General features: G+C 36.9%; 1 protein-coding gene across 1 annotated transcript in view; it reads right to left on the bottom strand.

Annotated features, from left to right (window-relative positions):
• Positions 1-543: 543 nt before the first annotated feature.
• The window catches only part of rbm33b (RNA binding motif protein 33b), a 34,916-nt gene continuing 19,073 nt past the window's right edge, over positions 544-16,386 (bottom strand). The window contains exons 6-11 of the mRNA XM_056267485.1: positions 13,906-14,174; positions 12,031-12,279; positions 10,825-11,433; positions 7,106-7,261; positions 943-977; positions 544-819 (exon numbers count right to left, since the gene is read on the bottom strand). Coding sequence (XP_056123460.1) covers positions 741-819; positions 943-977; positions 7,106-7,261; positions 10,825-11,433; positions 12,031-12,279; positions 13,906-14,174 — 1,397 coding nt within the window. The 3' untranslated portion in view covers positions 544-740. The remainder of the gene's footprint in view (positions 820-942; positions 978-7,105; positions 7,262-10,824; positions 11,434-12,030; positions 12,280-13,905; positions 14,175-16,386) is intronic.

Raw genomic sequence — 16,386 nt, 5'->3', positions numbered from 1 at the left:
TCCTTAACAACCAAGGCAATTCCACGGATCTGGAAGTCTGCATTCGTGGTTCCTTTGTTGAAAGGGGGCGACTCTACTTTATTAGACAAATACAGACCTATTTCAAAGCTTTGTATTCTGTCAAAACTTTTGGAAACTTTCATTAGAGAACAACTGACACCGTATCTACATAAACTTACATGTTCATAAAAATCAGGATTTTGTAAAAAAAAAAAAAAAAAAAAAAACACCATTGCGGCTGTTCTAAAAGTTTTAAATGATCTTGTGGGGTCCCTAGATGAAAAACACCACTGTGCCTGTCTCAAATACGGTGCTTTAGCTAATATTGTTGGGGGGAAATAGAAAACAGGTGTTTTATCATTACTGGCAGTTTTGAACAGGCTATTCTCTCCATCATAATGTGCCTTTGTTTTTATAGGTCATTTTTATCTGCAATTTGTTTTAAATTTTAAAACATGTATGAGGAATAATGCATAAGTAAGAGTGACTGCACAAAAGTTACTCAATATAACTGTTTCTTAAATGTTCTGCTAAATTAGATGAACAGCCATCCAGGACCATGCAAGTAGTGTTTGTTTTTAATGAAAACCAAGGAGCAAAATGTAAACAACTGTCAAACCACTGTCTTCAACAATCACAAAAAAGGCAAATATCACATCCTAACAAAAATGTTGCCAAAACTGGGAGAACACTGAAAATATTCTACTCAGCATGTTGGATAGGGTTGGTCTCCGAGAGATTCAGCGGTTCAGTCTTACTATGAAGTTGACACAGGTTTGATCAGTAACAGGCTCTGTTCTCACACCGGAACTTAAGGGTCTATAATATCCGAGACAAAAGGAGAAAAAAAAAAGAGCATCATGGTATATGGTACCCAATACCACATAAACAAATATGATTGAAACGAGAACATGCTGGGAAACTAATATGGAGTCTACTTACATGAAAGCACTGCGTTCGTTTCCCCTGACAGCCACCTGTGTCAAAAGAAGGTTTAAAAGGTCAGATCAAAGGTATGACCCCTGTGGGACACTCATTAAAAAGTAATGATGTTGGGCTGGCGCCCATTATCCCCTTCCAGTAGTGTACTCGGCCCATTTTTATAGGGTGACAGTGGGCCTGCTGCTTGTCAGGGTCAGTGGTGTTGTTGTAATGCTTGTGACATCATAAAACCGCCAGCTCATTAGAAGCCACTGAGAATCAATGTTGCATGTAATAGCCGCTCGTTTTAACATTCCAGGTAGCTGTTTGGTCACTGCAGGACGCTGTGGGTGGTATAGATCTTAACATCTAGCAAATACTTGAAAACGACTTTAGTGTAGATCCCATCCTGTCACCGCGGATGTTGCTAAATGAATCACGCACAGATTGTTTCATTGATCACATCTACAATGGATTCAGTGAATGCTAAATACATAGGCTACTCTAAAACTAAAATGTTTTACTTTATTTAACTTTATTTTTCAAAAGAAATGAATACTTTCATTTTAGAAAGGATGGATGAAATCGATCAAGAGACAGCAGAGACTTTGATAATGTTATGAAAGATTTCTATTTAAAATAAATGCTGTTCTTTGAATTTTCTATTTATCAAAGATTGAAAAAAGATATCATATATAATACATATTAAATATATATATATATATATATATATATATATATATATATAACTGTTTTCAACGTTGATAAGAAATGTTTATTGAGTACCAAATAAGTATATTAGAAATGTATAATAGAAAAAATATATTTTTTAAAACTATTATTTCACAGTATTCCTGTTTTTACTGTATTTTCAATCAAATACATGCAATGCAGCTGAAAGGTTTTTTTTTTGTTTTTTTTAAAAGGTTTTAAAGGCAATATTTTAAAATTGATTTCATCTCTGAAGAGTACAATAAACAAACAATTAGAAATAATTGTTTTAAAGTAACTCATCAAATACCCACACCCATAAAATATAAGAAGTGTAACTAATAGCATAGCAAATTGTCCCTCTTGACCTTTCTGTATTCAGCCTTACCTAGACCTCAACAAGTCGACTAAGACTGCCCTCTAGCGGAGCTTTATGAAATTAGGATACGCAGCATCGGGAACAGCAATATGCCTTCATATCTTACCAAGACTATTCCAGTCACAAAATGTTAAGATAAGTGAAAAAGAACATTATGAACACTAATCCCAGTAATGATAGGATTACCATCTTATGTAATAACACCATGATAAGTGATGGCGTAATTTCTACTTTCATTCAAAACTAATTTCTTAATCCTCATTTTATAATTACGTTTTTATTTAATTAAATGAACAGCCAAGTAGCTTATCAGCTAACCAAATATAATGCATAGTGACAGCCACAAGGGGGAAAAATGGTTTAATCTGGAAGAAAGAAAACACACCTACTCACATACAAAACACATATGAAAGCTGTGATTCAGATGACTGCCATGCAAGCATTGCTCAAGGCAGTGCTATGATGCCTCCGTGTCAGCGAGTGAACAATCACCTCTCACTCTCTGTGCAGTAATGCACGACATGACAGCCGAACGCCTCTCAACCCCGTCAAGCCTTTAGATCCGCGTACACCAGGGATAGAGTCATACTGTGCTGACAGGCACATCAACAGACCAGGCAACAGCAGGTGATTGGCTGCAGTAAGGATGGGGAACTATGGGGGAATACTTCATCCTCAGAGCTTCTTACTTCCTGCTCAGTCATCTGAGGGGCTTGTGCATTACGAATAATTACATAGCAAAGCCAAACATTTATTCTGTTCTCTCAAAACAGATAAACCAGACGTCAGATCCAGTAGAGAAGATGCCACATACTGTTAGGTCAAACGAGAGACTTTATCAGACAGTCTCCACATCAACTTCCTTTCTAAAAATGTATTGTGTAATGGGTTTCTTTCTGATAGTGACATTGTTTCTTTCGAGTTTAATCTCACGTGTGGCCACATCGTACCTGTCTTTCCTCACTTGTCTTTCTTACTTTTTCTGTAGTGCTGTAACTCCATTGCTTCATTTAGGTTTCTTGCATGATAATTGGAGTTAATAATGATTAATTTAATAGGCCATAATAGTTCATAAAAGTTCATAGTGATGGATGTAAATTAAGGCATGGATAAAAAGCACTTAACAGTAACACTATATCAAGGTTAAATTCAATAACATTAGCTAATACATTTGGTATCATGAAATAAAAATGAACAATAATAACAGCATTTAATTAATAAAGGGTCATTCTAATTTATAAATATACACTTTATGTGCAAAAGTTTGAGGTCAGTGAGTGTTTTATTTTTAAAGGCTTTTTTTTTTAACTTTTTGTTCATCAAAAAAATCCTAAGAATATTATGACAGATTACACAAAAACAACTCCAGTTTTTTACTGTTTTCAACATTGACAATAATAAGAAATGCTCATTCACAGCATATACACTACTGTTCAAAAGTTTGGGGTCAGTGAGAATTTTATTTTTATTTTTTGGAGGAAAGAAATCAATACTTTTATTTATCAAGGAATAATTAATTTGATCGAAAGTGACAGTAAAGACATTTATAATGTTACAAAAGTCTTTTGAACTTCCTATTCATCAAAGAATCCTAAAAAACACACAAAAAAAACTGTACAACTGACAGACCAAAAACTGTTTCAACATTGATAATAATAATAAATGTTTCTTGAGCATCAAATCCTCATATTATACTGATTTGTGAAGGATCATTTGACACTGAAGACACTGACACTGGTGATGCTGAAAATTCAGCTTTGATCACAGGAATAAATTACACTTTACTATATATTCACACAGAAAACAGCTGATTTACACTGGAATAATATTTAATACTATAACTGATTTTTGTTGTATTTTTAATCAAATAAGCGCAGCCATGGTTAGCAGAAGAGAATTCTTTTAAAAGTATTTAAAATCGTTCCGACCCCAAACTTTTGAACGGTAGTGTATTAGAATGATTTCTGAAGGATCATGACACTATAGCTACTGAAAAATCAGCTTTGCCATCACAGGGTTAAAATATAGAAAACAGCTATTTGAAATTGTAATAATATTTCACAATTATACATTTTTTATTTTTTTTAGTATTTGTTGCATTAGACTTAAAAAAATTAATTTTATATATATATATATATATATATATATGTAAGCAATAAGGTACGAGAGGCTGTGCTGTATCGTGAATAAGTAACGGCTGGAGGGCGTTGTTAGGCACGACGCGAAGCGGAGTGCCTGCAACCCCTTCAGCCGTTACTTATTCACGATACAGCACTTGCCTCGAGTACCTTATTGCTTTTATAAAACGGTTGCCACACAATAAAAATATTAAAGCCGAAAAATATGTATCTATGCAACTTTCATGAAGTAAAATCACTAAAAGCCTGCCTTCCGCTGGAAAAAATAGTCCCGGAACGTGAACAGCAACAGAAGTTACATATATTATTTCGCCAATAGATGGCGGCAAAGACTGTCTTTATGAGTGAGTGAGTGAGTGAGTCTGTAGAGAAGGCTTTTGAAAGGACTCGAACTTGTGATCACGGAGAAGACAGACGCAACTGACAGATGACTAACGTTATGCACGGAAAACCCCATGACTGTTAAAAGGACAAAATATGCAGCGGACATTCAAACGCATTTTTTTATTATGAATATAGGACTGACCTGAAGGAAAATGCTACGTCTACTGTAAATGCAGGTACACTCGCTTACTCGATCTCTCACAATGCTCTGCTCTAGCTTTAAATGAACAATATCAATGAGATGAAACATCTGTTTAAGTTGCTAAGAGTGGTTGCTAGGGGTGTTGTGTAGTGATACATAGAACCGTTGGGTGAAGCGGTCATAGCCGTGTTTTATCGTGAATAAAGCACAGCTATTGACCAATCAGAATCAAGGATTGGAACTAACCGTTTTATAAATATATATATATCTTACATATAAAACTTACTGACCCTAAACTTTTGAATGATAGTGCACTATTGGTCATTGTTAATTCATGTTTGTTGATCATAAAATAACTAATATATTAGTATGCAGAAATCAACAATAACCAAGATTAATAAATGCTGTAAAAGTATTGTTCATGGTTAGTGCATGATACCTAACGTATTACAAATTGAACCTAAAGTTATAACAAAATACGTAAATTAAGGTAGAGATAAAAGAGCATTTATATCCAGCAGACAAATTTTCAGAAAAATGTGAATTTTTTTAGAAGACACTTCAAATTATGAGAAATTGAAAATGTTTCCAAGGAGACAAACACCAAGGGCAGAAGAATGCAGTGCCAATCTTATGATACTGTACTGACAGCGTGTCATTAACCGCACTAACTTTCACAAAGGGGTTAAGCTGTTTCACAGTAAATTGCACTGATCGTATCAGCTTTCCAGGGTGAGTAGACAGGCCTGACAGTGAGTGGTGGAGTTGGGAGGGGAGTGGGGATTTGACCTACCTGAATGGGTCTTACTGACATCAGCAGGTTTTTCAGATGGACCCCAGTGGTTGATGAAGAAAGCCCTTCAACTGACACCAGGTCTGCAGCCTTGCCCATTCTCTCCCCCCTCATCCCGCTCTACCGCTCGTCTGTTTGCCAGGCACCAAGTGGGCACTGCCCATCTGGCCCTCTTCGACTATACCTCGCCCCTGAACAACAACCTGCAGCGAGCGCCAGGCGCACGCCGGGACGACCAATTTAGTTTGCCCTTCTGGCGTCTGCTGATGTTTCAATACGAATGAGATGCCTCAATGTTTATTAGTCCATTGACTAACAAAAGAACAGACCTTTGTGAGGTTAGATGCCATATTAAATTTTACACTAATGGAAATGAGGCTGTAAGGAACAGACATACAGTGCGGTCAATGGATCTTCAAGACCTTAGTCAGGGGGTAGGCGCCATATTGATTTTTTTGCGGATGAAAAAGAGCCTGTGTTTTTACAATGGCATGCATTGCATAAACAGGATTCATACACATTTTTACCACGAAATGTTCTATGAAATGTTCCTAATTACCTAATGTTCCATGAAAGTCTATGTATAAATGTAAAATAATAAAAATCCATGTTCAAATGTATCATATCATAACTAAAATTAATAACTATTAATGCTATTTGTTTTAATCACAAGTACAAGCTTGCGACTGTGCCAGATGTTACTCCACGCAAACGTCACGTGACTGTTTGCCCGAATGCTAAGTATTGTAATTTGTTTAACCAATATTATCAACTAAACATTCTATTTTACAGATATTTGTGAACAAATTTCCATGACTTTTCCAAAACTTTCTGGGTTTATTTATTTTTCCAAAACTTTTCCAGACCTGAAAATTGCTATATTAAAATTCCATGACTTTTCCAGGTTTTTCAGTACCGTGCTTTAGGTCACATGTCATTTTCAAAACTGTTATGAGTTTTTGTTTACTGAGAGTTGTTTTTGTAAGATGTTTCATTAGACATTTGGCATGTTAATGAACAACAGCATCCACTGCAAATACTGTACTTCTTTCCCTCACAGCCGCGCTTTCATTCCAGTCAAAACTATTAAATATGGCGCTACCCTGACTAAGGTCTACTGTCTTAGGTCACCAAGGCATCTACATTTAAAAAAAAAAAAAAAAAAATCCAGATTTTTTGAAAAGACAATTTTTATGTTTTGTCAAACACACAATCCAAAAGACCTTTCACTGGCATCTAATTAAATATGGCGTCTACCCTGATTAAAGGTGCTGCAAAATCCCGTTATTTCAATAGGAATTCACACAAAAGAGTGAAATAATTGTGTTCAGCAAGTGTTCAGTTTGGTAACGCAAATTTGCCGCATTGATCAAGAGAAAACTGTTTGGTTTGAGTGTGACTTCTGGGCTTCATGTATCAAACTATCGAAAATGGACATTTGACCTCTTTGGCCTGCAAAATATTGCCAAAAATTTAGCGAATGTGACAGCACCTTAAGGTTAAAATTCCCCTTAAAACATGAGATTAAGTTCCACAGGCATACTAAACAGAAATAAGGAAAATGAGCCAGAAGGACGAAGAATAAAGTGCAGCACTCGCCCACGTTTACAACAGGATAAAGGAAGAGACACATTTACCTTGTCATGGGGCTGGTTAGGGCCAGATCCTCTCTTCTCATTGGGATGGTTTAGCTTAAGCCCGTATTGCAGAACTGAAGGTGGAGATGAATCAGGCATACTGAAGGTGACAATTCTGCCCTTTGTTTCGGTCACCGCTTTAGTCTCTTCACTCATCTGTGAAGAGAGATCAGAACTTGTACTCCCATTTATAGTCTACAACAACAACAACAAAAGAATAGGAATGTTAAAAATGGATAGGATCACATGCATCAAATACATCTGTACCTAAATAATATTCTTAAAATAGTCTTAAACTTGTCATTTTCTTTTAGTTTTGTGTGAAATGTTAAAGATAATGTATGGCAATATTATTGTGCCTGTCCCATTCTTTTCTTATCCAAAATTTTATTCTGATAGAAAAAGCAACAAAAACAGACCAAACTACGTAACGCGCACTGAACATTCCACTTGACTAAAACTATATAAAAACGCATTTAAGAGGAAATTCAACATTTCTGAAATAAACAATTACATAAATGCACTTAGTATTAATCTCCTTCTCTCTTATTAACCTCTTTTTCATCAGTAATGGTGGAATGCAGGCCTAAGGATGGACTTGAACTCAGTGTATTTTTAGTCAACTTCCACGTGTCTTCCTGACCTTCCCATGCTGCATCCACCTTCCTGTTATCCTGCCGAGTGTCCCACCTCCCACCTCAGAGCTTAATGAGCATAAACAAATCAGGATTCCCTGCGACTCTCTCTGCTTCAAGTTCCGCACCTCTCTCGGCTGGCTGGGCCTCAATGTCACACCTGACCACTACACTGCTGTGAAAGCAGTGGGCATCCCCAGACCTACAGTCAAAACAACTGGCCAACAGTGATGTACAACAATGGAACTCCCACAGACTATGTTATGATGTTAGACAGAGCATCACAACATTTCCTGCAGGACAACAGACCTGGACATAATTGATTTTTCCCACATGGTCTATGAGACAGTCTGTGGTATTATCAGACAATGTATTAGGGTTGTCAAAAAATATATATATATATATATATATATATAAACAAAAACACAGAATAAAAATACCCCAAAAATTAATAATTTAAATAATTAGAGCAATTCAGTTTTTAACCACCTTCAATTTCTTCTTCAGCTACTACTACAGCCAAACAACACCTACTGAGAGCAGCCAATACAGAATGTGTAAACATCCGCCTCAAGACACATTTAACAACAGTTCGATGAAGCACAACACAATGGAACAAAATGCAAGGTTCTCGTAATTAACTATAAACTTTACTGCCACTATAATGTAATGTCTTTGAATTAGTTTAATTTGGGGGCAAATCTTTTTTTTCCTTAGCAAATATTGGATTTTTTTTTAAATCATTCTAATATGCTGATTTGGTGCTAAAGAAACATTTCTTATTATTATCATCACTCTTTATAAAAAAAATCTTACTGACCCCAAACTCCTGAACCGTAGTTTATTCATGCAATACAAACTCTATAATGCAAAACAGTTTAAGTATGTTAGCGCCACCAAATGGTGTGAACTAAAGGAAAAAACTTGTTGCCATATGAATTTTCATCCCCAATGTTAATCCATACAAACACATAGCTTCTTTAAAAAGCTGATTTGGGTGGGATAAATTAACCAATGAAAACACTTTTGAGCCAAGGAGTTCAGCAGTTTTCCAAGTTGGAAGTTTAAGTTCAAAGCTGAAGTTTAAGGGCCCAGTTTAAGTTGAATAACCAATAGAGGAGAGAAGAGTGGCACATCAGTGAGAAATGCAAATGGTTAGAAGTTCCACTGTACACAGAGGTTTTCAACTTTTCATCCAAAATAATTATAATTCCGAATGTAACAGGACCAGTGAAATTAGACATTATTGGCCATTAAATTCGCTGATACTTAGTTAAAGGTGTTTACTGCTCTGGATACCCCTGTTTTGATGCATTGAGTGCGCATACGACTTTAGACCATATTATGCTATAAACATGTCCCAAGGACATCCCGAATTAAAGAAGCACAACCTGACGCAGTGATACAGCGCTATCTGTATTCCGCTGCTCTCAGCACAGTGTAAAGTGATTAATCCCCCTCCATAGAAATCACAGCCCTCCATTACACCAATCACAGACTAAGCAGTATTATCCCGGGGTGACAACACTTGACAAATTCCCCACTCGCCTTCACTCCTGCTTTGTGTTCCCTGTTGGCACGCCTGCTATTATTCCTGATGAAAAATTAATTTCCCTTATCTGTGGCTAAGCTCTTCAATCCAAATCCGCCATACTAGCAACTCTCCATTTACAGGTATTAAGAGAACGTGCCCACACACACACACCCATAATGCCAGCAAACACACACCAAAGATTAATTGAACGTCTTCAGGGGGTGACATCCAATTCTGAACACCTGAAAGATACTTGATACTGGAGAGAGGGAGAGAGATAACATTGTCAGCGCGGATGAGACTGACAGCGGAACAATGTCCCTGGGTAGCATCTTGCTGATCTGTCTTTCAGCAGGCCCGCACCACTCTGTCAAATGCAACCTCATCGATTCGGCTGTCCGCAGATATTTCTCCGCAAAGAAACCCCCCCTCCCCCTCCCCCTCCCTCACCACCACCACAACCTCTATTAAGACTGACACCCTGTTATCTTCATCGGCCTCCAAAGCTCGCGTGCCTCTCGTCTCAGGACAGGTTATGGAAAGGAAAGAAGGGAGAGAAAGGGCGGCTACACAGGAAAGACAGAGATGAAAGGAGAACGTTGTGTGATGTTGCATGGGGAAGATTGAATTCATATATGGGGTGAATTAAGGAGATTGTTTCGGAAGGAGGAATGATAGAAGGGAATTTTTTTTTACATCTATATTCATGTGCATATTGCCATACAATAATATATGGACATGCAATTCATACTGTGGAAACGGCACCAAAATGTATTAACATGCTAAAAAGTTAGCAAAAAATAGTGATCAAACTGGAAAAGGAGGAGAACGATTATTTCAATACTTAATATAATATATTACATTTATTTGATTTTATTTCTTAATTCAGTTTGGAAATTACGTATTTTATTTAATTCACTGAACATGTAAACATGTTTAATATTGTAATGTTTGTTTGCAAAAATTAACTTAAAAACAATTAACTTTACATAACAGCCATTTATGCTTTTGTTACAGAAATGCTTGACATACAGTACAGCAAGATAAGCTAAATAAAAATGATTAGACTACAGTAATAAAAACATATGCATTATCAATATTTTAATAATAATTATAATAACAATAATAATTATAGTAATAATATCATCAATAATAATAACAATGATAATTATAATAATAATAATCACATTAAAATATAAACATGTGCATTGTAAATTATTGTTGTTAACAACAACAAAAAATAACAATATCATCATTATCATCAAAACATTCATAATGCATACTTTTTGTGGTTTAATGTTTATTTAGTTATTATTGTGTCACTGGTGCAGAAATAAAACAATATTTAAAAATCGGTTCTGTAAGTACCGGTAATCAGTAATCTAATCTGACAGTTCAAAATAAACTGTATTGTTGTAAGTAACAGCCTATAATAAAGCCAATATCTCTAAATCTCGAATCACAGCACTTGTGAGAGTTATTTGAGATTGACAAATGAATGCCTAAGTAGCAGTTATATGTGGTAATTCATGTGGAAGTACAGTACTTACACCTGGGCTGAAGTGATTGACCACTGTAATTTTGGTGGGACCAGGCCCCTCAGAAGTTCTCTGCTCCAATATCCTCTTGCCTCCTTGCCGAACTACCTGCGGATCTGCTGCATGGGCCTCGTCATTACTGTACTGTTGGTTCATCTGATTTGGGATTTGCTCCATCCCCTGTAACATCACCCTGTCTGTGCCCCGCTGATGAGGCTGATTATGCTGCATCTCTGCTGCACGGCCTGATGGATTCCCTCGAGCCGGTGGAGCTCGTTGCCATGGCGGCTGAAGTGCGGGTGCTAAAAGCTGGTACTGGTGCTGCTGTGGAGGCAGAGACTGGAATTCCGGTTGGCGCTCCGGAACGAGACAGCGAGGGGGATTATGGAAGGGCTGCTGGTGCGAAACCTTTTGAGGGCAAAAATTCAGGATGCACGGCTGTTTCTGTTGATTTTGGTTGTTGTTCCAGTGTCCAGTGGAACTATCAGTTTGGAAGCGCTCCAGAAGCAGATGCTTCTCGTTTATGGCCCGCATAGATCGCATCCATTCCTTATGTTTGATAACCTGCTCCCTCAGTCGCATCTGCTTCTTCAGCCTCTGCCTGTAGGACACCTCATCATGCTGAGGATAACAAAACAGACCAGTTAAACAAGTAAACAACTCAATGCTATAATCACAGCAAGCTTAAACATTTATTAGTACATTTTTTTATAATGAACACTTCATTAAAAAGAAAATCACTATAAGGTGTAACTGCTCGTTTTCTGTTATTGCTTTAGGCGCAGACATTCTGCTAAATATAATTAAAGCATTTTTTCAAACAAAAATCCTTGCTGATATTGGCAAATGTCTGCTGTCTGAACATGACTGAAGGAGGAGAATGCAGATAGAAGCTGGACTGATTGATTTTCAGAGCAAGGCTTTGAAACAGCCCTGACAGTGGCTATTGATTTCCTCCTGACTGCATTGTTAGAGGTAATAATTGGTCTAATGAACAGCTTTCACACAGACTGCCTGACCTTGAGCATGGGGGTGAAAGGCTCTATTACCACACACATTTATATCAAAGTCCAGAGAAAATGAGAGAGAGACTCCTAGCCTTCAAACACATTGATTCAAAAACTGTGAAATGATGCTAAACATTACAACACAGCTAATGTCTTATTCAACAAGGTTTTCTTTTTATAAAGTTGTGACTGTCACAAACATCACACTGACCTCTTTGTTGTTTGTCATGTTTAGCAGCTTTGCGGGATGTTTTTGAGTAGCTGGAGGAGTTTGGGGCTTCACCTTGACCTTCTGACCCACATTTCTTCCCACCATCCCTGGTGCTGGCGGAGTTTTGGCAGATATCTTAGACTTGGCACTTGCTGGCTGCCTTGCAGCAATGGGCATCCCCCTGGCAACAGCCATTGGCTTGGCACTCTGCACCATCCTGGCAACAGCTCTTACCAGCACAGCAGGTTTCTGAGTAGGATGGAGGCTGTTATTAGAGATGTGCTGCAGTTGGTAATAAAAGCTCAGCCAGTGAGGCTTGCTGGATTAGTAAAGTTATATCAAAATTTTACACGTAGAGACACGATGAGTGAATAAATGGGAGGATGACCTTTACCAATAAAAGATACATCTTAGAAGCACACTACAGTTCAAAAGTGTGGGGTCAGAATGCATTAAAATGATCAAAAGTGTCAGAAAAGATTTCCATCATGAATAAATGTTGTTCATTTGAACGTTCTATTCATCAAAGAATCCTGAAGAAAATGTATCAGTTTCCACAAAGAAATTATGCAGTACAAATGTTTTTAACATTGATAATAATAAGAAATGTTTTTTGAACACCAAATCAGCGTATTAGAATGGTTTGTGAAGGATCATGTGACTCTGAAGACTGAAATAATTTATGTGCTTTCACATGAAAATATTACCTTAATAATAATAATTATTATTATTAATAATATATATATATATATATATATATATAATATTGTAATATTTTACAATATTGCTGTTATACTTTATTTTTTAACAAATAAATGATGACCCCAAACTTTTTAACAGTAGAGTCAAAAAAGATCAAAAACTATATTCCTTTACAGAATATCTTCCTAACTATCTTACCTTAGTCAAGTGCAGCATTAAAAAACTCAAATTTGTAGTCATTTAATTCTTTATACATCTAACTAAAATTAACTAAATGAGTTTCAGCTTTAAACAACACAATTCCCTGGCACTACTAATGAAGGCAGATTGACACTGTGATTTGCTTTGTGATTGGCCACACAGTTTAAGACAAAGGGCATTATAGTACTTCCAATCTAAGAGCTGTTGTTTGATGACATTTCAATTGAATTGCGGCATACTTTGAAAAAGAAACTTGATTAAAATGGAAATAAAATCTGTAAAATTAGCTACAATACTCAATGTGAGAATCAACACATATAAATAAAATATCATATAAACATGGTCAGCTCCACAACTCAATGGCGTACAAATAAATAAAGATTCAAGGATGACAAATAATACTGGGGTCATCTTATCAGTGTGTGTGTATAGATAAGTTTAAGAAAAAGGCCAACAGTAAGCAAAATGTAATGACCTTGATGTAGAAATGATCCAGCTCTGCCTCAGCCTAATGAAGCCAAACTGGAAACAGAGTAATTGCCCAAAACTGCCTAAAAACACTAGAGGGCAGCGTAGCCTATGGGTCCATCTGTTCATGAGAACAAACAGACTTACCCTTATTCATCCAAATTTATACTTTGAAGTGCATTCATGTATTTAGAGTAGACATTAAAAATTGTATTTACATGATATTAGCAGGGTTTTTTTGTTGGCATTTTTGACACAAACTAGGCCACAGCTCCAACAAAACTTATAAATAGGGCAAATACGCACTTGGTATTTAATTATGAGAAGTACACTACACCTAGAGATAAAGTAAAGGATCTAAAGAGTATTTATGGGGCAAAAATACCTTAAGCATCACAAGAGGTTAAACAGCCTATATAAGGCGTACATTAATCTTTCGATTCACAATTGCCAGAGTCGTCTCATAAATTGGAGTGGTCATTATGCTACATCCTTTAATATTACCTGTGCTTGTGGTCCAGAGGGAACAGAAAAGGGACAGCCAGACAGAGCAGATGGATTTTTCGGGAGAGAGTAGTGGCCACGGTGGGGAGACCCAGACTTTGACAGATCCGTGAGACCCTGCAAAGCTGGACTGGGCCTCCAGGGGTCACTCTCATATCCTGGAGGATGAATGGAGCCCATGGGAGCAGGTCCAGCGAGGAGCGGATTAGTGTCCAAGACTGAAGCAGAGTGTTGTTGATCAAACATATGCTGTCCTGGGAACACTGGCTCTTTGAAGGAGGGGTGAAACAAAGACAAAAAAAGAGGGGAAGTGAACATGCGGGTGCCATATTGCCATATTTCCGCTGATCTAATGTGACATCTCTACTTCTGTTTCCACCTTGGGTGTCTGACCGCATACAGCAGGTGTTGAGGATGGAGCAAAGGTCAAAGAGGCAAATAGGCATTTCTATGTAATTCAAAACATTGTAAATGCATGCATATATCTAATTCACATTATGTGCTGCTTAGTATTTTTGTGGAAACCATGATACTTTTTTTTAAAGCTGCAGTCCGGAGTTTTTCCTCTTTGTCGCCATCTCTGTTCGAAATCTGCAATTGCAGTCATTCGCGGAATTATCAACTTAACGTGAGTTGTACTTTGACACGGCACAGCGCGGATGAACACAATGTTTGAGTAGAGTGTGCAGCTGTCAGTCACCGCGCCGTTGTGGATACTGGCATTCAGAATCACAGATTATTCCTTTTGGAAGTATGACCAACTAGGGTTGCAAAGGGGCGGAAAATTTCTGGTAAATTTCCGGAAAGTTTCCCGTAAATTTCCATGGGAAGTAAAGCTGGGAAATTTTGGAAATGTTCCATATTAGAAACTTTCCTTGGGAATAATGGGAATTAATGGGAATTTAAGGGAACTAACTGGGAATTCATTGTAATGTAATCGATCATTGTATCATATCCAAGCATAAATATAAAAGTCATAAGAAAACATTCAAATGATATTTGACGACGGTTTTTATTCATATCAGAGACAGTGTAAATAACTATAAATTTAAAACTACTATTTAGTGTCAGCTAAACATCGTGATGTCTGTCAGCCATTACGATGGACGATCGTCCATCGGCCCAACCCTAGTAAGAATACTAATGCAATGGCATGAACAGATACATAAATAGTAAGGCTAGCTAAACAACTGGAATGATCTTGAAAACATATTGCAGGAGGCAGAGAAAAACAGCCACATGAGGTAGTTAGCATCTCCCTTATGTGGTAAATAAAGTTGTGCTAGCTTATTTAGCATCTAACTTATCAGCATTGCTACTAGATGAATACATTTGTATGTGATATTTGCAATTTAAACATTTAATAAATATATTTCCCCATAATATCATCAAAACTTACTTCACTTTGTTTAGTCCACAGGCTCAAATGTGTGCCTTCAATAGTCTTGTGCTTTGGGCTTCTGTACATGTGATGGAGGCATGCACAGTGCCAGTAGGGGGTGTGGTCTCAAGTGTTCTATGTGCATGTGATTGAGGAATGGCATGGATATTCAAGTGTATTTGAATGGCATCTGTTTGTTTTAGTCAAGATTATGCTAAAATATACTTTCCTCAACTATATTTAAGTTCCCTATGAAGAGCCAACCCTCAACTTTGAAAATTCCCAGAATTTTGCAACCTTATGACCAACATAATAATTTTCACCGTAAAATGTCATCTGAAAAAGTAAGCAACATCCACTTTTGTTGTGGTTCTGACATTGCAGTAAATCGCGCTGATTAAATCTAAAAATCGCTTATCATATCAGGCAAAACCGTGCAAATTATACTTTGTTCTCAAATTGTTAATGTTAACAACGTCAGTATTGCGTGACTACATGTAATGTCCTTCCGATATGTATCCTTGTTTTCGCATGGGTCCGGTTGCAGTCTCTTTTTTTCTGTAGCCACTCCGAAGTCTTTTGCATTTTACAGCGGGTGAATCTGTTGTCACTGGTGATTGTTGTTTGAACCTTTCTGGATCCGCCATCAAATTGATAAGTTAAATTATATCAAGTGCTGTGAGAAAAGGCTATAAATCTCCACCTCCAGCATCCTCACTCGCAATATAGCCTACTAGCCGAGACTCCTTTATGTGTACAGATGTGACGTAATGACGCAAAGACATGCTCGAATCTCCCGCGGAAATCCACCAGTACCACTGGAATTAAAAACATTATTACAAGCTTACCGCTTTGAATCGAGCAAAGGCAAGCAGATAGTTTTGAACACTGGCTGGTTATGTATTTTCTCAAATATTTATTTTGGATAATTTTTAACCCAAAAAAGCTAAAGCTTAAAGACTGCAGCTTTAAGATTCTTTGATGAATAGTAAATTTAAAAGAACAACATTTATTTGAAATAGAAATCCTTTGTAATATTATAAATGTCTTTGATACGTGTCATTAATTTAATGTGCCCTTGCTAAATGATTTTTTTTTTT

Source organism: Rhinichthys klamathensis, unplaced genomic scaffold (genome assembly GCF_029890125.1).
Source record: "Rhinichthys klamathensis goyatoka isolate OS25496 unplaced genomic scaffold, OSU_Roscu_1.1 h1tg000261l_1, whole genome shotgun sequence".
NCBI lineage: Eukaryota > Metazoa > Chordata > Actinopteri > Cypriniformes > Leuciscidae > Rhinichthys > Rhinichthys klamathensis.
This window is presented reverse-complemented; position numbering and strand designations above follow the sequence as displayed.